The sequence below is a fragment of the Ahaetulla prasina genome, chromosome 4, assembly GCF_028640845.1.
Source record: "Ahaetulla prasina isolate Xishuangbanna chromosome 4, ASM2864084v1, whole genome shotgun sequence".
In the NCBI taxonomy this organism is placed as follows: Eukaryota; Metazoa; Chordata; class Lepidosauria; order Squamata; family Colubridae; genus Ahaetulla; species Ahaetulla prasina.
In genome coordinates this window covers 109,608,786-109,634,347 of record NC_080542.1, presented here as the reverse complement: position 1 = coordinate 109,634,347, position 25,562 = coordinate 109,608,786, and the positions used below count along the sequence as shown (strand labels likewise).

The window sequence follows — 25,562 nt, the reverse complement described above, 5'->3', positions numbered from 1 at the left end:
CAGCGTGACCAATCGGGAAACGGAGCAGGCCCGACCTCGGGGAAACCCTAGGTCGGGCACGTACTAAGCCCCCACTGGACGTTGCGGAAGTAGACTCTGGGCCCCCTCGGCATCTGATTCTGGACACACGGATATGGTTGGGGAACCAGTCGGACGGGCTCCAGGCGCATGCGCTGGTGGACTCAGGGGCCACAACAAACTTTATGGACCAGGCCTTTGTGACCCAGTTTGCGGTCCCCGTGGTTCCGGTGGACCCTCCGATGCGGGTTGAGACAATTGATGGACGAGAACTGGTGTCCGGCCCCATTAAATTTGCCACCCAGCCTTTGCGCCTGGCTATTGGGGACCATGAGGAGGCGATCCAGTTTTATGTCACGGCGGACCTTCATTTTCCCTTGGTCCTTGGGTTGGCCTGGCTGGACCCACGATCCTCAGGTGGCCTGGTCGCGGAACGCCATCTCTTTCCCGAGTCTGCAGTGCGTCGACCACATCCGCCACACCTGTGCCGGCCAGAACGTCCCCACCGCTGCCATCACCTTGCCTCCTGAGCTGACGGACTTCGCCGACGTGTTCAGCGAGAAGGAGGCGGACCGACTACCCTCGCATCGGCCCCTCGATTGCCCAGTGGACCTTCTGCCCAACACCACTGCCTGTGGGACGCCTGTATTCCATGTCGGAGCCCGAGTTGGCCGCCCACAGGGACTTCCTGGACAAAAACCTGGCCCGAGGGTTCACCCGGCCTTCAAAGTCCCCTCTCTTGGCCCCGGTCCTCATCGTGAAGAAGAAGACAGGGGACTTGCGCCTGTGCTGTGATTACCGCCGCTAAACGCCATTACGGTGCGGAATCGCTACCCCTGCCGCTCATCCCGGAGCTGTTGGAGAGGTTGCGGAGGCCACGATCTTCACCAAGCTCGATCTCCGGGGCCTACAACCTGGTGCGGATGCGAGAAGGAGACGAATGGAAGACGGCATTCGGCACCCGACACGGACACTACGAATACACTGTCATGCCATTTGGGTTGACCAACGCTCCGCCGTTTTCCAGCACTTCATGAGCGATGTGTTCCGAGACATGTTGGATCGGTTCGTGGTTATCTACCTGACGACATCCTGATTTACTCCCGGTCCAGGAAAGCCACCTTCGACACGCCGGTCTGGTTCTGCAACGCTATGGAGCAACAACTCCATGCGAAGCTGGAGAAATGCGTCTTCTTCCAGACTTCCATAGAATTCCTCGGGCATATCATCTCGCCCGAGGGCATAGCCATGGACCCATGCAAAGTAGAAGCTTTGTGTAGCTGGGAAGCCCCTCGTCGGGTGAAGGATGTTCAGCGCCTGCTGGGCTTCGCCAACTACTACCGGACCTTCATCCCGGGCTTTGCCACACTGACGGCTCCACTTACCCAGCTCCTCAGGAAGAAGGTTGCGTTCCGGTGGGGTCCCCCGCAGCAAGAAGCATTCACAGCCCTCAAGAAAGCCTTCGTCACGGAACCCATCCTGAGGCATCCCGACCCGCTCCGGCCTTTTGTGGTGGAAACGGACGCTTCCAATGTGGCTCTGGGAGCGGTGCTGCTACAGGCGCCGACGAATGGTGGCACACTTTTTCCCTGCGCTTACTACTCCCGGAAACTCAATCCTTCCGAGCGCAACTACACCATCTGGGAAAAAGAGTTGCTGGCTATCAAGTCTGCATTCGAGGCTTGGCGACACCATCTGGAGGGGGCCCGACATCAGGTGGAGGTCCGAACGGACCATCGGAGTCCCGGGCACCTCACCACAGCTCGGAAGTTGAACCAGCGGCAGATCCGGTGGTCGTTGTTTTTTGCCCGGTTCAACTTCCGCGTGACCTACATTCCCAGCGGTCACAACCAGAGGGCGGATGCCCTATCCCGCAAGCCAGAGTACCTCTGCGCCAAGGACCCCCTCCCTCCACGGACAGTGCTACCGGCAGAAGCCTTGGCCGCAGCACGGGAACCAGTAGACTTGCGGGCCCAGGTGCGAGAGGCGCAGCGCCAGGATGCCTGGTCGCAGCAAAGGAGAGCAGAGGTGGGCCCCACGTCTCCTTGGACCTTGGAGGAGGACTTACTCAAGTTTCGGGGGCGATTATATGTGCCCACAGGACCACTCCGAGCCCTCGTCATGACCCAGTGCCACGACAACCCTGCAGCAGGACATTTTGGGTTCTTCAAGACCCTCCACCTGGTGACACGGACCTTTTGGTGGCCCCGAGTGCGGCATGATGTACATGCCTACGTGACATCCTGCGTACCGTGCCGGCAAGCCAAGGCCGCCACGGGGGCCCCTCCCGGGCTCCTCCAGCCCTTGCCGACACCCGACAGACCCTGGGGGGCGATCTCCATGGACTTCCTGACGGACCTGCCGCCGTCCTCTGGGTTCACCACGGTGCTGGTGGTGGTGGACATGCTCACCAAGATGGCACACTTTATCCCATGCCGCGGACTGCCCACAGCCGCAAAAACGGCCCGTCTCTTTCTGCAGCACATCTTCCGCCTCCATGGTCTACCGGACAGGGTGATTTCGGACCGCGGAGTTCAGTTCACAGCTCGCTTCTGGAAGAGCCTGATGGCCGCATTGGAGGTGCAGGTGTGTCTGTCGTCATCGCACCATCCGGAGACCGACGGGGGTACAGAGAAGGTCATCGGTATCCTGGAACAGTATCTCCGTTGCTTCATCAACCAGCAACAGGACAACTGGGCCGATTACCTGTCCCTGGCGGAGTTTGCTTTTAACAACTCTCAGCACACCTCTACTCAGATGACCCCGTTCTTTGCCAATGTGGGGTACCATCCGCGGCTCTTCCCTCTGGCACCACCGGATTCTCCTGTTCCCGAAACGCAGACCTTCCTGACGGAATTGCATGCGGTCCAACAGTTGGTACGTCAACAGCTGGATCGGGCAAAGGAGGACTACAAACGGTCCGCCGACCGCTCCCGACGGGCAACGCCCCCGCTGGCAGTTGGAGACCGGGTGTGGCTCTCCACCAAACACCTCCCGTCCGACCGCCCGGTAAAGAAGTTGGACCACCGATTCATCGGCCCGTTCCCTGTCGAGGCAGTCATCAACCCGGTAGCCTACCGACTGACCCTGCCACGATCCATGCGGATCCACCCCGTCTTTCACGGTCCCTTCTGGTTCCTGAGGCCACACCGAGTCCCCTTCGGTGCCCAACAGCACCGTCACTGTCGCTGAGGACGGGTCGGAGGAATCTGAAGTCCACAGCGTCCGAGACTCCCGCTGGCTAAAGGGTCGTTTCCAATATTTGATCGCGTGGAAGGGATACGGGACTGATTTCTCCTGGGTAGATGCCTCCGACGTTCATGCCCCTGACCTGGTGCAGGCCTTCCATGAGCAGAACCCAGCCCGACCGCATCCCGATCGTCAGCCCCGGGGGAAGGGCCCTGCGGTGAGGGATAGTGTTGTGACCCAGGTTCCTGGACCCAGACTCCTGGACTCGGATGATTCAGAAAGTGAGGGAGAAGACCTGGCAAGCCCTGCTTCTCTTGAGCCCTCTCCCTCCCTGGCACCCACTCAAAGGGAGGAGGGGCCCGCAACGCCTGATTCTCTGGAGCCTTCTTCTGATTTGGCAACGCCCCAAGAACAGTTTTGGAGTGATGCAAGGCTGCGGAGGCGTGACCGACGTGCGCAGCAGAAACAGCGTTGGGAGGAAGCCAAGTCATGATTGTCATGCAGTGACATCTGCAGAGACTATAAATAGGAGGCGGGACTTCCTGGTTTTTTGTCTTGGACAAAGCAATGAATTTGGGCGGGCAAACTATCAATGGAGGGAAGAATATATTCGTGAGTAATTCTGGCCTTATCTATAATTTCCTCGTTATCTCCAGAAACTTGGCAGGCCCGTGGGTAGACGTGGCCAGGACATGTATCTATGTAAATAAAAGGAGAAAAGGAGGCCTCTGACTGACTCTTTGCTGGGAGTATTGGGGGAGGGAAACAGAACAGTGGGTTTCACCTTGGATTATCAAGGGTGGTGGGGGAGCGGCAGGTTGAGGTCTTAGACCAGACTGCCTAGCAGGTTTTAATAAGCTGGTATGGAATACCGGGTGTATTTTCCCCAACATTCGTTGGACGGTAACGGGATTAATAATTTTTACAATGGGGAAAGGACCCAAAAATTTTGGACCGAATTTTCTGCTGGGTATTCTCAATCTCAGATACTTAGTAGATAAAAAGACTTTATCTCCAATGCAAAAAGGGGGTTGAAGGGAACGGTGTTTGTCAGCTTGGGCTTTGTAATTCCGAGCTGTTACAGCTAAGGCCTTTTTTGTATTCTCCCAACGTTTTTTCAACGAATTCATCCAGTCCGTTAGGGAAACGGAAGTGGGGGGTTGCACAGGGAGTTCAGGCATTGGAACGAAGTCCATGCCAGAGGTTACTTGAAAAGGGGTTAACCCCGTGCTGCTGTGTACAGCATTATTATATGCGACTTCTGCAAATGGTAACAAATCTGACCAGTTTTCTTGTTGGTAATTTACATAACACCGTATGTATTGTTCTACCATCGAGTTTAATTTTTCAGCCGCTCCATTGGTCTGCGGATGGAACCCAGAACTAAGTCCTGAGACGACTCAATGGACTGTAGGAACTTCCTCCAGAACTTGGCTGTGAATTGAACACCCCTGTCGGATATTATCCTTTTAGGAACTCCATGCAGTCTGTAGATGTGTTTGACGAAGAGCTTTGCTAATTCAGTTTTGGAATAATGTCAAGGTTCCAGAAAAACCTCTTCTGCATAAAAAAAAACTTTCTATTGAAAGTAATGGTCTGCCACCAACCATGCCTGTTCATTACAGTTTGAGAGATAGATGGGGTTGAGACGGAGACAGCTTCTGTTCCTGAGGGAGGTTCTGGATCTCCTTGTTCCTAACCAACACCTTGGCCAATACACATTAATTGATCTTAATACTTCTTATTGAAGGCTAATATTTGAAGTCTGGGTTCTGTTTGGCTGGCTGAAATTTATCAGGCAGTAATTGAGTACAAAAATAATCGACATCAAATCAAAGCAATTCATGTTATAGCTACTCAAGATTCATAATATATTTTCCATTACTTACTGCAGTAGTGCACTTTTCTAAAGTCAGATGTCCTCCCTATATCCTGGTGAAGCTCCTTTCCTCTATTACATCTTAACCTTCACATACAGGAAGACCTAGGCTATAATGGAACTGTTCTTATTGAAAACAAGATGCTCTGTCCCCCCCCCCAATCTTCCTCTGACACACAGTTTATTATTAAAGCTATTTCTATAAATATAATAAAAAACTGGCAATACTCCTATTATAATCAACACAAAAATAGCAGCGTTATCAATTTTCCAAGTTAGAATTCATAACATTGTTCAATTCAAAGAATACATTTGTAAACATAAAGAAATCCTTTTGTTGAATATACAGGGACAATAGAAACAGAAGTGGTAATTGTGAACCATTTGCAGCTGTTAAATTGGTGCAAGAAGACATAAAGAAAAATAATTGCTTTTGTTAGGTAAGTAATAGCAATATATCTTCTTCTGCTATAGTCTGTGGTGCTGAAGAATATATCCCCCAACTGATATATTGGAATTACATATCAACATTTTCTTTTTTTATAAAAAAAAATATTTCCATTTTCCAACATCATATTTATGTACAAACTGTTATCCATCATTAATCATTAATTTTTATTTATTGCTCATTCATGCTATTCTGAGTCTGAATGCAGGAATGGTAGTCTCAAACTGATCCAAAAGACAACAGATTGTAGAAGCTCATGCTTTGTCAAGAGAAAATCCAAAGTCAATAAAAATGCATGGAACAGTTCTGTTAGAATTTATTCATGTGAACTAGCTATATAGCTTAGGTCTAAATATATTCTAATAGAAATATGACATCTTTAAAGGTAGCCACAAGTCTTGAAGTTTTTTTGGTAAGTTTTTTTCAGAAACAGTTTGCCATTTCCTTCTTTCTAGGCCTGGACAATTTGGTGTAGTGGTTAAGGCATCAGGTTAGAAACCAGGACTCTTAAGAGTTTTAGTCATGCCTTGGGCATGAAGCCAAGGTGAATTGGGCCAGTCTCTTACTCTCAACTAGGAACAAAGCAATGGCAAACTGCTTCTGAAAAAAAGCTTGCCAATGAAATTGCAGGAACTTTGTCCGTATAGTCTCCAAGAATCAGACGCAATTGAATGGAAGAAAATATACAGAGAAGGAAGTTTTTTATTCTTTGTTCTAGTGATTAGTCTATTTTTTCAAATTTAAAGGAGAAAAATTATTAAAAAGCAAAATATAACTATTCCATAAAAAGTAAGTTTATTGGGGGGTTTTTTCAGTTAAGTACTTTAAAATGTAGCGGAACAGCTTTCAGGATACACAATGTTCAATATTTTCACATTAGTCCTATTGTCATGTGAAGATCACAGATCCTTTTCCTATTACATCCAATGCAGTTTTGTAGAAAAGATCCTATTTACATTCAATCAAAACTTTTCATATAATGTGAAATTGCTAAAATTCCATATAAAGGGAGGTGATGCCAATGCTTATACTGGCATCTCTCCATACAAAAGTCCCTCAAATAATCAATAGGTTTTTCTTCAAAAAAGATTGTTCAGTTTGGTAGAAAGAACATCAAAGATAGGAAAATGGAGAAATAAAATGTCTTCAGACCTATTCACTGTGAAGCTTGCTGTGTTTCAACTAAACTTTTTCCTTTGCTTGTATTTATGCCAAATAATGCAGAAAGACATTCACTGAAACTACTCATTTATTTCAACAAGACTTGCATTTCAAGATCTTATTTCCTAATACTCTACATGATAAAATATATTTTTCATATTATTAATGAAAAATCCAATTGGAATCTTTTGATATAACAATAAATATCAGAAATGGAAATTCTAAAAGTGTGACTGCATTGGTTAATTTTGCTATAATGTATCTCAAGGAATATTGGCGAAGGTTATGCAGGTAATTCATAGAGAGAGATAGTTATGCAAAAAAAATGAAAGAATTGATGACACTGCCATTGTTATTATCCAGATTTTCTTTCTTCAATTTGACACCTTCACAAAATTAGGATATAAAATTTTCAGAATTCTCAGCGTGGTTAAGAATTACAGCAATATCCTAATAGGTTTGATGATACTCAGGAATTCTATTCTGTTATTTCAAAAGAAAAAGAGAAGTCTATATAAAGAAATAGTTCTGTCTCCAAATAAATTGTCCAAATGCTCTTTATTCCAAAGGTCAATTATACAAATGCAAGCAAAGACCCATAACATATTAAATATATTACATATCACCAAAAGAAAAAAATGTTTATTATATAAATAATTGGATTATATTAATTCAATCTTAATATAGTCTATGTACTATCTCTTTAAGATTGTTGCTACTTTAAAATTAGTTTCAAATTATTTGCCAATTACTTATTTAATTTATAACTTTGATCCGTTTTGAATTTTAACTGAAAAGACATTTTTAAAAAGATTAGAACAAATGCATCCAAAGAAAAGGCTTCTAGGATGCAATTACAATGCTTTCAAAATCTTCAAATCAGAAGTTCACAATACATCTGGCATTTTTTGCAAGAACTAAACAAAATCTCAGGGTAATAGTACAATATATTTATATTAAATGGATGTGAAGTTGACATTTATTGAAAATAAATGACACTGCAAAAATGCAGACATTTATTTTCTGAGTGGCATATATGTTCTAGTTATGACTATTTTATTAGGATGTACAAAATGATTGATGCAGCTGTAATCATTTTGTCTCATGGATTCATCCACTGCTGGGTGAAAGTTACTCAATATAACACAGAAAAGCTAATGCATATTTTGATGGCTAGAAACTTAAGTTGTTGTGTTCTTCCATCTACTTTTAGAAGTATTGTTTATTCCCAAGGGAATATTGAATTCCTGAGTTCTACCTTGTTGATTTAATCTTGAAGGACTAACCCTTTCTAATTATTCTACAGATTGTCATACATTTTTAAAATAAGTCTCTTATGGACTTTGTTTACCTTCAAAAGCCTTCCATAACTATCAAACCTATTATTTACTTTTCATTACTGCAGCATAACATGGACTTCAAGACACTTTTATATCATGCAAACATTTTATTATCTATTTTTTACTTCAACCTCTAATACTGTTGCAATTCAACAGTAGCTAGCTTTCTTTTTCTACTGTCAAAGTCTATTCAACTGTTAGGCAGAGTGAAAGAATCTCTTCAAAGTGAAATATATGGCAGCGATTTTTTAAAAAGGATAGCTAAGTCCCATATAGCTTTTCCTGAGCCTATTTAAGGTCATCTGCTGTAGTCAGGTATAGCAACGAAGAGTATCCAGAGAGAGAGAGAGAGAGAGAGAGAGAGAGAGAGAGAGAGAGAGAGAGAGAGAGAGAGAGAGAGAGAGATGGATGCTCGATGGGAAGGAGAGAGGGAGGGGACAGAAAGAAAGAGAAAGAGAGAAAGGAAGGAAGGAAGGAAGGAAGGAAGGAAGGAAGGAAGGAAGGAAGGAAGGAAGGAAGGAGGGAGGGAGGGAAGAAAAAGAAAGAAAGAAAGAAAGAAAGAAAGAAAGAAAGAAAGAAAGAAAGAAAGAAAGGAAGGAAGGAAGGAAGGAAGGAAGGAAGGAAGGAAGGAAGGAAGGAAGGAAGGAAGAAAGAAAGATTTGCTAATCGACTTAACTTTTTTTCTCATGTTGTGAGAGAATCACTAAAAATGTTCTTGGGGCCACTTTGAATATTTTATTATCAGGAATGTATGTTGGCATACATAAAGCAAAGTAATTTGACTGAAGTTGATCTGAATCATAAACAAAGATTTTAAAAGTTCCAAAATGCATCACAACATTGAAACAACTTTCATCTGCATCTGTGAACACTTTTACATTACGCACCTCAGGAAGTGAAACTCCTAAAGGGGGTAGAGTCTGTTGGAGAAAAACAGTTTCAGCTACAAGGTTAAAACTGTGAAAACACACACACTAATTAAAAACATTCCTGTAAAGGATTCTGAATATGCAGCCAACCTGTGGAACAAGTAAGCAGTTGCAGTATGATTCTTCCATACATATTAAGTAATTCCAGAATGATAACACAGGTTTATTTCATTCTTGTTGTTTTCGTATGTATTTATATAAAAATAACTATTTTCTTAACATAGTGCACAATTTAGCACAAAATAGAAAAGGAATAATTCAAAAAGATCGACTGAAGATGAAAAAGATGAAAAGACGACTACATCATAAAAAATTGATTATCTACAAACGTCTGAAAAGAATCTACATCTGTATTTTTGGAAGAATAAATCTGAAGACAATTTAGAGTTCAAAATGTTTTATATAGACACATGGCTCTAAATATTACCTACAAAAAATTAGGATTAGGCTACTAATAGTTCTTTGTTGAGTATGACCATTAATATACTTGGTGAAGACAGTACATGATCATCAAATATATTATTTTTAAAGGAAATTCAACATAAATTATATTAGAATAACATGTTCAAATAATGAGTAACTAGACAGCAAATCAACTTGTAAAACACCCCTGACCACCAAATCCTGCCTGCATATCAGAGAACTACAGGTATATTATAAAAGGGGAGTATAACTCCAAACACATTTATCAAAATCCAAGCATACCAGTGATTTTCTCAGCTTTATCCAAAAGGATTCCAACCACTCTTATAAAAATAGTTTTTAAAAAATAACTGTAAGTTTCAATTCACTCCGAAGACAATTTATATTATATAAATTTATAATTTATATTGATCTAGCACGTTTTCAAAAGTCACAAAATTAAAATCGGCAAAAAAGTAAAATTCATCAGAATAGAGGCATCATGAATGCACATACATGTATAATGATTTCTGTTAAAGTACTGTAAAATAATGATTTTTGTACACTAAGGTACATAATGTTTTCTAAACATTTGAGTATGCATTTTCTGTTTTTTTCTTCAGATTACTTACAGCTAAAAGCACAAGCAGTCAGTTACTTTTACAGTTTATGTTACTAATTCTTGTATGAGACTTAAACACTTTTAGTGTTACTTTTTAAGCCTACAGTTGTACCACTTTGTTTACTTATTCTTTGTTTCCCCAAATATTAGGCATAATTATTTAGAAGCATTTTTATTCATTGTCTTATTCTCATAGTAGAATTTTTTTAGAAATAAAATGTAAGGTTTAGAAACATGATAGGTCCATGATGGTGAATCTATTGCACCCGTGCTAGAGGAGGCACGCAGAGCCCTCTCTCTGGGCACGCATGCCATTACCAGCTGCTCTTCCGGGTTCCATTGTGCACATGTGTGGGGGGACAGCTGGTCCGGCATGCATGTGCACTAGCCAGCTGCTCTTTTTTGGGTTCCGGCACGTGGTCTTCTTGTGCAACAGAACCCAGAAGAGCAGCTGACTGTTGCGTCATGTACACCAGCCAGCTGCTGTCTTCCAGGTTCTTGTGCTCTGGCGTACGTGCACTCCAGTTTCAGCACTTGGTGCCAAAAAGGTTAGCTATCACTGTGATACACATGCATGATTATTTCATGGAATCAAAGTTCCACTATCACTTCAGAAATATAAATCAGGTCTCAATTTAACATTTCTCCCAGTTTATTATTCTACCACTAAATTAGTGCTCATGTTGCACTTCTGGTTACATGTGAGTTGAAAATCATTCCATTATAAACTGTATCAAAATATCAGTTAATTATGTCCTGCAAAATTGATAAATCTGGGTAAAATTAAGTTTAATTGATCAATGACTAACATTTTACACTCGTTCTAATATTAAACTTTGTTCAAGCAAAGAAGTTAATCCCAAAGGTGCTTTTTCAAGAGGCAACTGGATTTTCTTGTTTTTCTTTGCATGAAGACATTTCACTTCTCGTCCAAATAGCTTCTTCAGCTCTGACTGGACATTTGGGACAACCATGACCTGGATAACTGAGACACTCCAAAGACAAAGAAGTTAATGAAAGTTGCGTAGCTTGGTCAGTTTAGTTTTGACTAGAAAAACAATGTTTTTCTGAGTTCTCCTTTTTGAAGAATTATTGATTATATTGACAAATAGAAAAGAGCAATTGTAAATGGGGAAAAAGTTTAAAAGCACATCAGTGTCCATTTCAGTTACATTCAGTTATATAAAATGAGTTATATACTGTATTCACTAATAATCCTATTTATCTTAGGATAATGTTCTGCTTTTAGCATTGTTAGAATCTAATTCTGCTGCAATACAAAATATAGGATTGAATTAAATTAAAGTTTAAAGATATTGCCAGTCACCTTCACTGTAAGTGCTCATTTTATGGATGCAATTAATTGGATCCAATGAACAATTTCAGAACGAGTTATCATGTTCCCCCTTCCCATATAATTAGAACATAATTACCCACAGGATATCAGAAAGATGCAAAACCTTTCTTCTAAGTGCATCCTCATTAGGAAACAAATCTCAATGTACTCTTATTTGATCTGTGTAAATTAATTAAAATGTTACAGATATAAAAGGTGTATAGCAATAAAGTGGATCTGACATCTATTAAAAATTATCATCTGATATCTGCATGCACAGTTTATATCTGAAAATAATTTCAGCCACAAACTTCATAATATATTACATACACAATGTAAAATATGGCAAACTCTCTGACAGAAGCATAAAAATAAAATCAAACACAATCTAAATAACCATGCATCTTTTACTAATCTTTTACATCTTCACTATCGAAACACATGCTGAAACATAATTTTAGGCAGTTAGCAGTGGTGGGTTGCTACCAGTTCTCCCCAGTTCGCAAGAACCGGTAGTAAACATTTTGAGTAGTTCAGAGAACCGGTAGTAAAAATTCTGCCTGGCCCCACCCCCATTCTATTGCTGCCTCCCGACTCCCAGCTGATCGGCTGGAAGGAAAAAACTCAGGCCTCACTTGACCAAGAAGAGAAAAAAAATGCAAGACACCGTCACTTTAAATTGAGAAGCCAAGAAGCCTCCCAACTGACCGGCTATAATTAAAAAATCAGGACTTGCTTCTCAGCCAGGAGATTGCCTGGCAAAGAAGAAGTGGGGGGGGGGGAACGCTGTCGCTTTAAATTGACAGAGCTGGAAGCTCTCTTCTGGGTCAGCTGAACAACAAATTAGATAAGTGGAGGAATTCTTATATGGTTCAAAGTTTTTGGAGTTTTGGGGTTTGTGCAACATGGGGCTTTGTGTTTCTAAAAAGGTTTGGGTGATTTCCATTGTGAAGTATCCTGTCTTGAATGAGTTCGTTGCCTGCTTGTAAATGGAGCCGAACTTCCAGCTTCCACCTCTAAGCACCAGTAGCTGTTTTCTGCTTACAAAGTTTCCTTTATGCAGCTGGCAGGAATGTGGAATTCCAGGCAGGTTCCTTGTTAACAGCTTAATTATTTCTTAATTATCTAGTAATATTTTATTCGGGAAATGAAGAAGGGGAGTTTGATTCCTTCCCAGAACAGATCAGTGGGGTAGGGAGGGAATGGAGATTTTGAAGTAACCTTCCCCTGGAGTGGGGAGGGAATGGGGATTTTGAAGTAACCTTCCCCTAGAGTGGGGAGGGAATGGGGATTTTAGGCTTACTGTCAAACATCACCATAATACTAATGACTGTTTTGAACAATATGTAGGTTTTATTACATGAATGGCTATTTTATATGTGAAATTATGACTGAAACCTATATAGGTTCACACTGTCAGGAAATTTGTCCTTAGTTTTAGGTTGCTTCTCTCTTGTTGAGTTTCCATCCATTGCTCTTTCTTTTGCCTTCTGGTGCTTTGGAAAATACTTTGCCCCCCACTTCTTTCCAGCAGCCCCTTAAAACCCATAGCCTATCACACTCTTGGGCAAAGCATGTGAGCCATTTCCTCCTTTCAGTGGTCCATGAAAGTGCATCTATAGAGGTCTCTAACCTTGGCCAGTTTAAGAATTTAAGACAGCAAAAGCTGAGGAATTCTGGGAGTTGACGTCCACAAGTCTTAAAGTGCCCAAGTTTGAAGACCCCTGATCTATAGTATGTAGATAATAAAGTTGGAAAAAGGTGAACAACATTTTTGCAGAACTATAGATACGTTGAGGCTGGGTGTGACAAGGAATGGCTGGGAGGGGAGGGGCCAGGCAAGGTACTCCTTGACGTGAGTGACATTGAGTTTGCCACACCTACCCAGTAACATCACCATCAAGCCACACCCACTGTCACATGACCATCAAGCCACACCCACAAAATAAGCCACGCCCACAGAACTGGTAGTAAAAAAATTAGAACTCATCCCTGGCGGTTAGGTATTCAAAATCATGGGGCACCAATGAGAAGTCACACAGTCTCTTCACATCAGATCATGAGGTCCTACAGAATATAGCCAGTCATATATTTTTGTCAACAAGAGGCATTGTTTGACTGGAAAAGTACGAACTTGGTGTCAAGCCATGCAGAGTTTAAAGTTGTAAGCAATATTTTGAATTGAAGCAAGAAGTACACTTGAAGCTACATGGTAAGTCCCGTACCCCTAAAGGCCAATGCATTAAAAAAAACCTGTGTTTAACCTGATACTTTATTAGTTGATATGCTGCCACATTTTGAATAAGAAAATCATCTTCAAGCCCTGTATACACTGTGTTACAATACTCTATGCAATAGTTAACAAAGGCATGGGCAATTGTTGCCTGGCAGGTTTGATGAAAATGGCTTGCAATTAACATATTCACTGCAACTATTCTAGCATGGATTATGGACCTAAGAGGACTTTGGACCTCATCCAAAAGAAATCTGGAACCATGATCAAGCCAGATCCACCACTTTCTCTTGGTGGGATTAAACCAGAGCTTTTTGTTTTATCATCCAAGCTCCATAGTCACCTGGCACCAGACCAGGATTCCCATTGCACCCCTGCCCTGACATGGGATACCAATATAGATATTACCAATATGGGTATTCTGACCACATTGATGATATCTCATAGAAAATCACTGACTTCTTTCAATGGTTTGAAAGAGATCCTAACAACATGGTGAAAAGATTAACCACTGGAGACTCATACGGGAGTAAAAACCATACAACTGCTCTTTTTCTCAAACAAACTGACTGGAATTGCCTGTCTATGAGACAACAGAACCACTGTAATTCATGGCCTCAAAATCTTAACCTTTGCTGCTAGACCAAAGGAGACATAATTTAACCAGAAATTACCTCCATTTAGACCTAAAGGTGTCAACTGGGTATCACTTTACCTGACTCTAGCGCCACAACATTAAAATTAGATAGGGCATGGACCAAGGGTATAGCTAGTTTAATTCTGTTTACATTCTTTGGTCTCCAGAAGTTTAAAACAAAAAATATGCTGGTCTTCTTTCAAGGATCTAACCAACTGGAGTCAAGCAAAAGATTTTATCTGCAAAATCACTCACAAATATAACAACAACAACAACAACAACAACAACAACGTTGGAAGGAACCTTGGAGGTCTTCTAGTCCAACCCTCTGCCCAGGCAGGAAACCCTACACAACTTCAGACAAATGGTTATCCAACATTTTCATAAAAGTTTCCAATGTTGGAGCATTCACAACTTCTGCAAGCAAGTTGTTCACTGATGAATTGTTCTAACTGACAGGAAATTTCTCCTTAGTACTAAGTTGCTTCTCTCCTTGATTAGTTTCCATCCATTGCTTCTTGTTCTACCGTCAGATGCATTGGAGAATATATCACAGTAGCTTATAGAAGGAATCTTTATTCCCACATTTCCTGAGTAGGGCGTGGGTATCCAAAACGAGCCCCTAGATATGAATTGACAAGTACGGTAAAAGTAGAGGAGCTAGAATACTTTATCATCTTTATCACCACAGTACAGTTTAAAAAGTGGAGTTCACGCTTCAATATTCTTCACACTAGTTTTTCTTTACTCATTTCATGTCCCACAGAAACTCAGAAAACAAGGAGTTTCTTTTGAAATTATGGTGCTATAACATTATGCAGAACATCAGACCTAGGAAAAAAGATGCTGTTTGGTCTGAAATGTGTAAGTCAAATGGAACATCTGTAAACTGTAGACAGGTATTCAAACATCACTTACAGTGAATAGGAGCATCAAGATGAGTCCTAGTCTGAAGCTTAAAACAACAGAGGCAAAAACTACAGATTTAACAGAGCAGTTGTAAACAATAGTAAAGAAGTAAGCTATAGATAAGGAGTTCAAGGAAGAAGCTAGACTAATGTTTAGGATTTATATACTAAAACCTTATAGACTTCACACATGGAAGACTACAAAACATTTTCCACAATATTTTTTTAATCGTTTTTTTTATGCAAATGACTGCACTTGGAAACAGTTGATTAGCCCTTACTGGAATGTAACTTTCTCATGAAAAAAATCTGACTCTTTATTGTCAAAGAACCCAAGGTTAAATCCTTGCACTTATATTACATTATCCTACAACAATGCCATTTTTGTGGAGCAGTTGTTTGATTTACAGGTTTGGAACAGGTGATTTGAAATGATGTTGCTTCTCTCCCTGATCATATCTTAGAATGAGATACATTTAAAAAGTTCCTCCTTTTCCTTTGAAGAAGATTCCTCAAAGGGCTTTGACAAGAATGCACTTAATAATGACATCATTAGATGTGTCCTGATGACATCTTATAACTTTGTAGAGAAGAGGTGTAGTGAATGCTCTACTGGTTATTATGAAATCAGTCTAGGGGTAACATCACTTTTCTATTTTTATAACATTTTCCTCAGTATTTGCACCATTATTTGCTGGTTTCACTAGCCATATAGTTCAGCATAGCACTGCTATAACTATGACCTGAAGTAATTTAGCTACAGTATGTAACATAACCATACTGGTTGTATGATCTACACACAATACATCTTGAATATGAAGGCTCAAGACCTTAAGAGAACTGCACAGCAACAATGCATTATATGTATTTCTTGTACTTTAAAAAACCCACAAAATTTTAAGTCTTCATACTTAAAATGAGCACATTTAAACTGTTCACTGTTCACTTAAATGTATGTGACAGGAAAAAAAGGCTGGTTTGATATTCTGTAGTAAAGTTAGAAACCTGGCAAATGTATACTATCCAGCTTTGCTCATTTATTCAAAATTTCATATTTCCATTTGATGAAAACATCATGTTTCCTAATGTTAAGCATTATATACGTTTGCTAAATAATACGTTTGCTATTCCAAAAATATAGAATAATTTATCACATAATTAAGACTGACTTGTGCCTCCAAAAGAATTCCATCTTTGGAATAATTTCCAATCAGCTTTAATACCCCAGCACCTATATTCAAAGGTATCTTAATTTTAAATTCCGTATGCAAGGGGATACCATATTAAATATATTTGGTTATAGTTGGTTAGCCAGTTGAATTCTATGCAAATGAGACAAGTGACTTATCCCCAATTAAGTAGTCCATCAGACTTCAATAAATTATAAATTATTTTAGGGTGACAGCATAATGGGTAGAGAAATGGGTACCTAATCTTAGTAAATTATTTTATTTCCCAATGATTACCATTCTTAAATCAAATTTGCTGCCATGCAATTATATATTGTACTCAGACTAGCAGCGCTTTTATATTTGCAGAGATTCTGGCTGTGTTTAGATTACGTTAGTTTAAGCAAGAGATAACCCAAAGGTGCTTTTTCCAGGGGCAACTGGACTTTGTTTTACCTTGAAGACATTTCGCTTCTCATTCAAGAAGCTTCTTCAGTTTTTTTATTTGCCTTTTAAAATAAGCATCTAAATCTAATCCCATAGATTTAGATTTATTCATCTATAAATTATATTTACAGTAGTCCTCTACTTACAACAGATAGTTTAATGGCTGTTCAAAGTTACAACCACAGTGAAAAAGTAACTTATGACCATTTTTCATACTTACAACATAGCAACATCCCCTGTGGTCACATGATCAAAATTCAAAAGGTTGGCAACTAAGGTTGAAAATTTATGGCAGTTGCAGTGTTTCAGGTTCTTGTGAACCTGGGGAAGCCAGATTCACTTAACATCCATGTTACTAATTTAACAACTGAAGTGATTCACTTAACAACTATGGGAAGAAAGGTCATAAAATGGGGCAAAACTCACTTAATAAATGTCTCATTTAGCAACAAAAATTTGGGCTCAATTGTGGTCGTAAATCAAAGATTATCTGTACTTTATCCACAGATTTTATATTTATTACATTAACATTACTTTACTGTAGCAGTATAAAGTGTCATTTACAAAATGTAAAAGGAAAGATTTATACTTTATTGCAGGCCAAGCAACTATAGCCATCAATTTGTTGTGTTTTTACTGTGATTTGTGTAAATCTTGATTTAAAGATTTAAGATTTAAGAACACGTTTGGGATGAGTTTGACCCTGTGGCTCCCGAGGACGTGGACAGGTTGTTGGGGAGGCTTCACGGCACGACATGTTTACTGGACCCGTGCCCTTCCTGGCTGGTACTGGCCACTCAGGCGGTGACACGAGGCTGGCTCCAGAGGATTATCAACGCTTCTTTGTTGGAAGGGGTTTTCCCTGCCGCCTTGAAAGAGGCGGTGGTGAGACCCCTCCTTAAGAAGCCCTCATTGGACCCAGCTATTTTGGGTAATTATCGTCCAGTCTCCAACCTTCGCTTTGTTGCGAAGGTTGTAGAGAGTGCCGTGGCGCGACAGCTGCCCCAACACCTGGATGAAGACGTCTATCTAGACCCGTTCCAGTCCGGTTTCCGACCCGGATACAGCACGGAGACAGCTTTGGTCGCATTGGTGGATGATCTCTGGAGGGCCAGGGACAGGGGATATTCCTCTGCCCTGGTCCTATTAGACCTCTCAGCGGCTTTCGATACCATCGATCATGGTATCCTGCTGCGCCGGTTGGAGGGATTGGGAGTGGGAGGCACCGTATATCGGTGGTCCTCCTCCTATCTCTCCGACCGGCCGCAGACGGTGTTGACAGGGGGGCAGAGGTCGACCGCGAGGGGCCTCACTTGTGGGGTCCCACAGGGGTCGATTCTCTCGCCCCTGCTGTTCAACATCTACATGAAGCCGTTGGGTGAGATCATCAGTGGTTTCGGGTGAGATACCAGCAGTACGCTGATGATACTCAGCTGTATTTTTCCACCCCGGACCACCCCAATGAAGTTGTTGAAGTGCTGTCCCGGTGTTTGGAAGCTGTACGGGTCTGGATGGGGAGAAACAGGCTCAAGCTTAATCCTCCAAGACGGAGTGGCTGTGGATGCCGGCACCCCGATTCAGTCAGCTGCAGCTGCGGCTGGCTGTTGGGGGCGAGTTACTGGCCCCAAAGGATAGGGTGCGCAACTTGGGGGTCCTCCTGGGTGACCGGGTGTCGGTTGGAGGCCATTTGGCGGCCGCTCCAGGAGGGCCTTCCACCAGGTTCGCCTGGTTCGCAGTTGCGCCTTCCTTGATCGGGATGCCTTATGCACAGTCACTCGCGCGCCTGCTACCTCTCGCTTGGATTACTGTAATGCTCTCTACATGGGGCTCCCTTGAAGTGCGCCGGAGGCTTCAGTTAGTCCAGAATGCAGCTGCGCGGGTTATAGAGGGAGCTACACGTAGCTCCCATGTAACACCGCTCCTGCGCAGACTGCACTGGCTGCCTGTGGCCTTCCGGGTGCACTTTAAGGTGTTGGTTATGACCTTTAAAGCGCTCCATGGCTTAGGACCTGGGTACTTACGGGACCGCCTGCTGTTACCACACGCCTCCCACCGACCCGTACGCTCCCATAGAGAGGGACTTCTCAGGGTGCCGTCCGCCAAACAATGTCGGCTGGCGGCCCCCAGGGGAAGGGCCTTCTCTGTGGGGGCCCCCACACTCTGGAACGAGCTTCCCCCAGGCCTACGCCAAATACCTGACCTTCGGACATTCCGTCGCGAACTCAAGACTCATCTTTTTATTCGCGCGGGGCTGGCTTAAATTGGGTTTTTATATGTTGAATTTATTAATTTTAATCGGGGTTTTTTAGTATGGTAAATTTTAATTGCTGGGCTAATTTAATAAGTTTTTTAAATCGTATTTTAAACCTGTATATTGTATGGTCGGTTTTTATTATGCCTGTACACCGCCCTGAGTCCTTCGGGAGAAGGGCGGTATAAAAATCAAATAAAATAAATAAAATAAATAAATAAATAAATAAATAAGATTAAATTCTAGTGTCTTGTCTGTTTGTGTATTTGTAGCACTGATCACAATATACATCATACTGAATAATTGTTTTGTAAACAGTGAAACTTAGTGTTCTATATAGCATATATATGTTCTATATATATGTTCTATATAGTACATAATGTGGATATGTTGCTTGCTGCAAGGATGTCATTATTTTGGATTAACTCTGGTTGAAATCAGAGTCCTCAGTATTAATGTCAATTCCAAACAAAATATTCTTATAAGATTCTAGAAAGTTAGACATTTTGGGAAGCTGGTTCCATAAACGACAAAGGATATATCCATACTTTGATTTGACAATGGCTGATAAATTTAAGTAATGAAAGCAAAGTAGGCTTTATTTTCACAGAGGCAGACATCTTTCTGTGGGTGTGTATTATACATTTGTTACTGTTCTGTTTGTTTTCATATCTAACAATCACAGTGAGCAAGATTCTGTCATGCAAGTAGATATGGCCCCATCAACAAAACTAGACAAGACTATTTTATGGAAATTCTTACTTTTATTTCCTTTTGGGAAAGAATTGCTTTACTTGCAAAAAAAAAAAAACATGCTCTAATTCTCAGTGTTTGCTGAATTTTGATAGCATAGTCAGAAAAGTATTTAGGGACTGCGAAAAAGCATTTGAGAGGCTACCATGGTAGTTATGTATCAAAAGAGCATTAACTGATTTTTCATATGTTTTAATTTCCATTACTGGTGAACCACTATTTTGTTAATATTTATCTATTACCAGTAAAATGGTATGATGCAGATTTAAACACAACATGATATGTTAAAATGTACAAGGACATCTTACCAATACTACTGGACATATTGAGGTGGGAGGTAGAATGTGGTTCTTCAGAATACCACAATCACATTCAGGCTTTAGATGTGAAGCACACTTATTATGTAGCTGTAACAAAAAAAGAGATAAAAATATCTATATGAATTAAAACATCAATGAATTTAAATATGGCCAAAATAACATTAAAATGTACTATGTTTCAAAATACTAAAAAGACTAAAACCCAACAATCACAGAAATCTCTGTTTTATTTTTATAATCAAAGCATAACTGATAAAGGAAAAAGACCATAAAATTAGTGTCTTTAAAGGCTCTTGTTAACAATGATGACATAAAACTACATTCTACTTTATGTTTTCCTATATTTTCTATATCATTTTTTGAGGGTATGTATCTCTGCATAATCTGCTTTCTGTATAGAAGCTGTAGGCAACTTAATGGAGTAAGTTCATTTACCACCAGAACAAGATCTCAAATGGACAGCTAACATCAAAAACATCATTAAAAAAGGACAACAAAGAATGTTCTTTCTGCGCCAACTCAGTAAACTCAAACTGCCCAAGGAGCTGTTGATCCAATTCTACAGAGGAATTATTGAGTCTGTCATTTGCACCTCTATAACTGTCTAGTTCGGTTCTGCAACCCAACAAGAAAAACACAGACTTCAGAGGATAATTAGAACTGCAGAAAAAATAATTCCTACCAACCTGCCTTCCATTGAGGACCTGTATACTGCACGAATCAAGAAGAGGGCCGTGAAAATATTTGCAGATCACTCGCATCTTGGACATAAACTGTTTCAACTCCTACCCTCAAAACGACGCTATAGAGCACTGCACACCAGAACAACTAGACACAAGAACAGTTTTTTCCCGAAGGCCATCACTCTGCTAAACAAATAATTCCATCAACACTGTCAGACTATTTACTGAATCTGCAGTACTATTAATCATTTCATAGTTCCCATCACCAATCTGTTTCCACTTATGACTGTATGACTATAACTTGTTGCTAGCAATCCTTATGATTTATATTGATATATTGACCATCAATTGTGTTGTAAATGTTGTATCTTGATGAACGTATCTTTTGTTTTATGTACACTGAGAGCATATGCAAATTCCTTGTGTGTCCAATCACACTTGGCCAATAAAAAAAAATTCTAAAATTCTAAATCTATGAGAGACATTGTGATGAGAGAAAACAAAGTGACTACTGAGTTTTTATGATTAACAGATAATTACAACAAAGGACTTTTTGTGTATCATAACAAACCGAAAAAGAAAGCTGCTACTCAAAACAGAATCCACATGCCTTTTTTAAGAGCAATACCACTTAGGCTTATATACTAATGCACTATAGTGCTTTACAGCATTCTCTGAGTGGTTTATTTTGCTATCAACATTCTGGGTCCCCATTTTACCAACCTCAGAAGGATGGAAGGCTGAGTTTAAAAAAAAATCCCTTGCATTCTAGTAATTGCTTTTTGAGATTTATTTATTTATTTATTTATATTTCTAGACTGCCCTTCTCCTGAAGGATTCAGGGTGGTTTACAGCCATATAAAAACAATATTACAAACATTAAAATAATTAAAAATGAAATATTTAAATTTAAGGATTTTTAGCTTTTTCTCAATTATTGTTATTTCTGTAACTGTTGTTGCTGGTGCTGCTAACATGTTAGAAGTTAATAGTTTGTTTTACATGTATAGCTAATGCGATCATCCTTGTGAATAAATAACTCACAGACAGGATGAGATTGCTGCCAGTCCCATTTTTCATCAGCCAACTGGGTAAAATATTGCGTACACAAACATCATTACACATACACAGATACACAGAGAAAGGAGGGAGGAAACATCATTTACAGATCTTCTGCATATGCAAATATATTCAATAATATTACCTAGTTTAAATCAATAGGGGAAAAAATCAGAATGTATTATGTTGTTGATTAAAAATAAGTAAAGAAATGCTATTAGCACAATCTTAAAAATGTTTAACGAAAAATTAGTCCCATAATTAAATTCTTGAATTTTTTAAAATTTAGTTTAATGTTTTAATTGCAATCTTATAATATAATCCTAAGCATGTCTATTTAGAAGGAAAGCCTTCATAGCAGAGGTGGGTTTCAGCAGGTTCTGACCAGTTCTGGAGAACCGGTAGTGGAAATTTTGAATGGTTCGGAGAATCAGTAGTAAAAATTCTGACTGGCTCCACTCCCATCTATTCTCTGCCTCCCAAGTCCCAGCTGATGGGGAAGAAATGGGCATTTTTGCAATATCCTTTCTTCAGGAATGGGGTAGGAATGGAGATTTTACAGTATCCCTCCCCTGCCACGCCCACCAAGCTACGCCACCAAGCCATACCACACCCACCAAGTCATACCATAGAACCGATAGTAAAAAAATTTGAAACCCACCATTGCTTCAAAGGTCAATTGAAATTAAGACTAAGTGCAAATAGTACTAAAGACTAAAGATAGAACTCTTAACTCACTTACCTGAAAAAAGTCAAATACTATTTACTTGAATTGAGTAAATAGACAAATGCATTATAAAATTGAAAACAATACTTTTTGACAACTTTGGATTATGTATAATTTGCTCAGGTTTCCTCCTAGTGTATTGAGCTTCATTGATTTTATTAGTATTTATAGTGTGGATATTTTATTATTTTTAAAGTTCTATATTGTCTTCATTCTGTTTTAGTGATGTAAAATATTTATAACAAAATAAATAACACAAAAGTGAATTATAATAGCACTAAATATCTATTACATTAATATCCAAATAAAAAGATTTGGAAATAAATAATTGTTGACTAACATGAGGTAGATAATTTAGCCTCTGTGTTCATTTGCCATTAATTAGCATAGTTTTATATCAATATTTTTTGCTATCAGATATGCCGGTTTTAATTACTGGGAAATATCCTAACAAATTAGGCATACAAATTGGATGTTTCTCATTTATACAACACAGTTAATAGGTAGCACATAAGTATTTGCTTTAACAGGTGATCTTCCTCAGTACAGTAAAATATGTTGTCTAGCAGCTGTTCCATAAATCACTATTCTCTGGTTTGAATGAATGATTTAATTTTCTTTGGATAATTTATCCATGTTTATGATACGAGATTGATATATCAAACTTATGATATATTCGTTTAAATATGAAATATGCACCTTTTGCCAATTACATATTCTTTAGAGAGATAGAGAACTAGCAAAAGATAATTTGACTGCTATATTTTTGAATTTGAAAATGATTGGCAACTAATAACACCCCTGTATACATTAATCATTGCTGAAAAAATACCTTTTTCTGGCAGTTTCCTAGCAACCGAAAAGAGGTATAGCAATTTTTTTCCCCCTTCAAGTACTGAAGTTTTATTGTGGTTGCCCTATAATCTAAAACATTGTTATGTTAATTCTCATTTTTAGTAGTGAAACCACATTTACCATAATTAATGTACATTAATCCATGTACCATCCAATTGAAGCATTGTTACATATGAGGTGATAATTAACAGTTTTCCTACTTAGTAGTATGTTATCAACAGTTTAATCTTCTTCTTAGGCAGAACTGATCTTTCAGAAAACAAGTAAAATGTAAAAGGAGTTGTTTAATATTAGATTACAGAATTCGTAACAATATCAGAATAACATTATAGAAACTCATGGGTTATTTCACGAAGAATATGTAACTGCAATTATTGCTCCTATCACAAGTACTCAGGATATATTCTTTACTTTTTCAGAAAATCCTTTGACTATTTTCTTCCTAATTTATTAAAAAACTTATATTTTAATTATTTTTATTTATTTTTCTTAATCCAAGACACTGACAAGCTGCACAAAATCCACCAGGTGTCAAGCCTGAATTTGATTGGGGTGTGAGATTGTATCCTTGGGTACTCTGACATGAATTCAGGTTGACACAGTTTGGAGCTGAAGGTAGGACAGTGGAAACAACATAGCTAGGCGATTGAGTCAAGTACATTCCAACAGCTGGCCAACTGCAGGAAAAGGAGAGAAATCGCCAAGCAACCAGCTCTCAACTTGGTTGGACAATGTGACAGTTTGTTTTGAAAATTTGGGAAACTAATACTTATATTGGGGTGAAAAGCGCAGGATCTTCAGTACTGGCTTTCCACCAGTTAGTGCCAAGATGGTATCTAAATAAATTTGTTCTTTGAGGAAATGGAATGCTTCAGTGTTCATTTGTGATGGATGCATTACTTGGAACTTGACACCAGGATCCTAAAAACTTTAACCAAAAACTTTCTACTATTGACCTCACCCCTTTCCTAAGAGGACCATAAGGGGAGTGCATAAGAGCACAAACATGCCTACCGTTCCTGTCATATTGTTTTTCTTTTCTTCTTCCTATATATATATATATGCTTATACCTCCTAATATTTACTCATATATACTATATAATTTTTTGTATGACACTTACATATATTGTTGTATATACAACAATATAAATAAATAAAATAAATAAAATCTCATATACTGTTTATTTCTACAAAAAACTATACGTGTTGTTTGGGCTTCAGAATGATTCTTAATTTTAAAAAAAATGAAGAATGAAATATTTTAGTAGATGCAGAAGTGACAAAGTTAACCACTAGTTAGTGATGAGAATATAAATACTTTGTGGTTACTTGCTTCTGAGGAAAAAATGAAATGTTATTGTTATAGAAATGACTCGTAGTTACTATTTGGTGTAACTAAAAAGATGATACTATAACTTCATTATGTATCTTATTGCACTAAAAAAATTGGAAATTACTGCTTTTTATTTCTTTTTTTAATTTCTTGTATTTATCTTCTTTATCCACTTTCCTTTTCTTCTTTTTTCAATCTTTATTTCTATTTCAATTTTATATTAAGAAAAAAAACATATCCAGTAGAAATTATCTTGGATATTTCAAGAAATTATCTTGGAATCCACGAGGTAGACAGGACATCTTGGTTTTTAACCTGTGTTGCATTTGTGGATGTGTAAAGGAGCAATTATTCTAATGTGGGAATGGAAGGTATTAGATCTATTTGAAAATGCTATTTTAGGGTACAGAAATGCTTTGTATTTTGTCTGACATTTGGTTATGATATTACTATTTGATTTTTTATTTTCTTAGTACTTTATTTTTGTCTGCTAGGTATGTATTTATTATAACTATGATTGATTAAAGCAATCTTAGAGGCCTTTTTGTGTATGTAAATGAGAAACCTATTCGTCCTAAAGTCAATTTTTTAAAAAATCCAAATGAATTAAGACTCATCTTAGCAACAGAGAGGTTGCTCCATTTTTTTAATGTCCTCATCATAAGGAATTTGTGTCATGCTACAATTGTAAATGTGCAATTATTTTTAAATACTTTGGTGCTAACATTTATGCATATTTATTTGTTTATTTATGAGTCCTATCTATTGCCATTATTAAAATATTACTTAAATTGTTTTTAGTAGCAGTACAGTGCTATAATATCTCAACTTTTACTATCACTATTATTGATACTATTACTAAT

The 25,562-nt window shown here is 39.4% G+C and overlaps 1 protein-coding gene across 1 annotated transcript in view; it reads right to left on the bottom strand.

The window, feature by feature from the left end:
* The window catches only part of DGKB (diacylglycerol kinase beta), a 332,776-nt gene that overhangs the window by 259,204 nt on the left and 48,010 nt on the right, over nt 1–25,562 (bottom strand). The window contains exon 11 of the mRNA XM_058182793.1: nt 20,031–20,129. Coding sequence (XP_058038776.1) covers nt 20,031–20,129 — 99 coding nt within the window. The remainder of the gene's footprint in view (nt 1–20,030; nt 20,130–25,562) is intronic.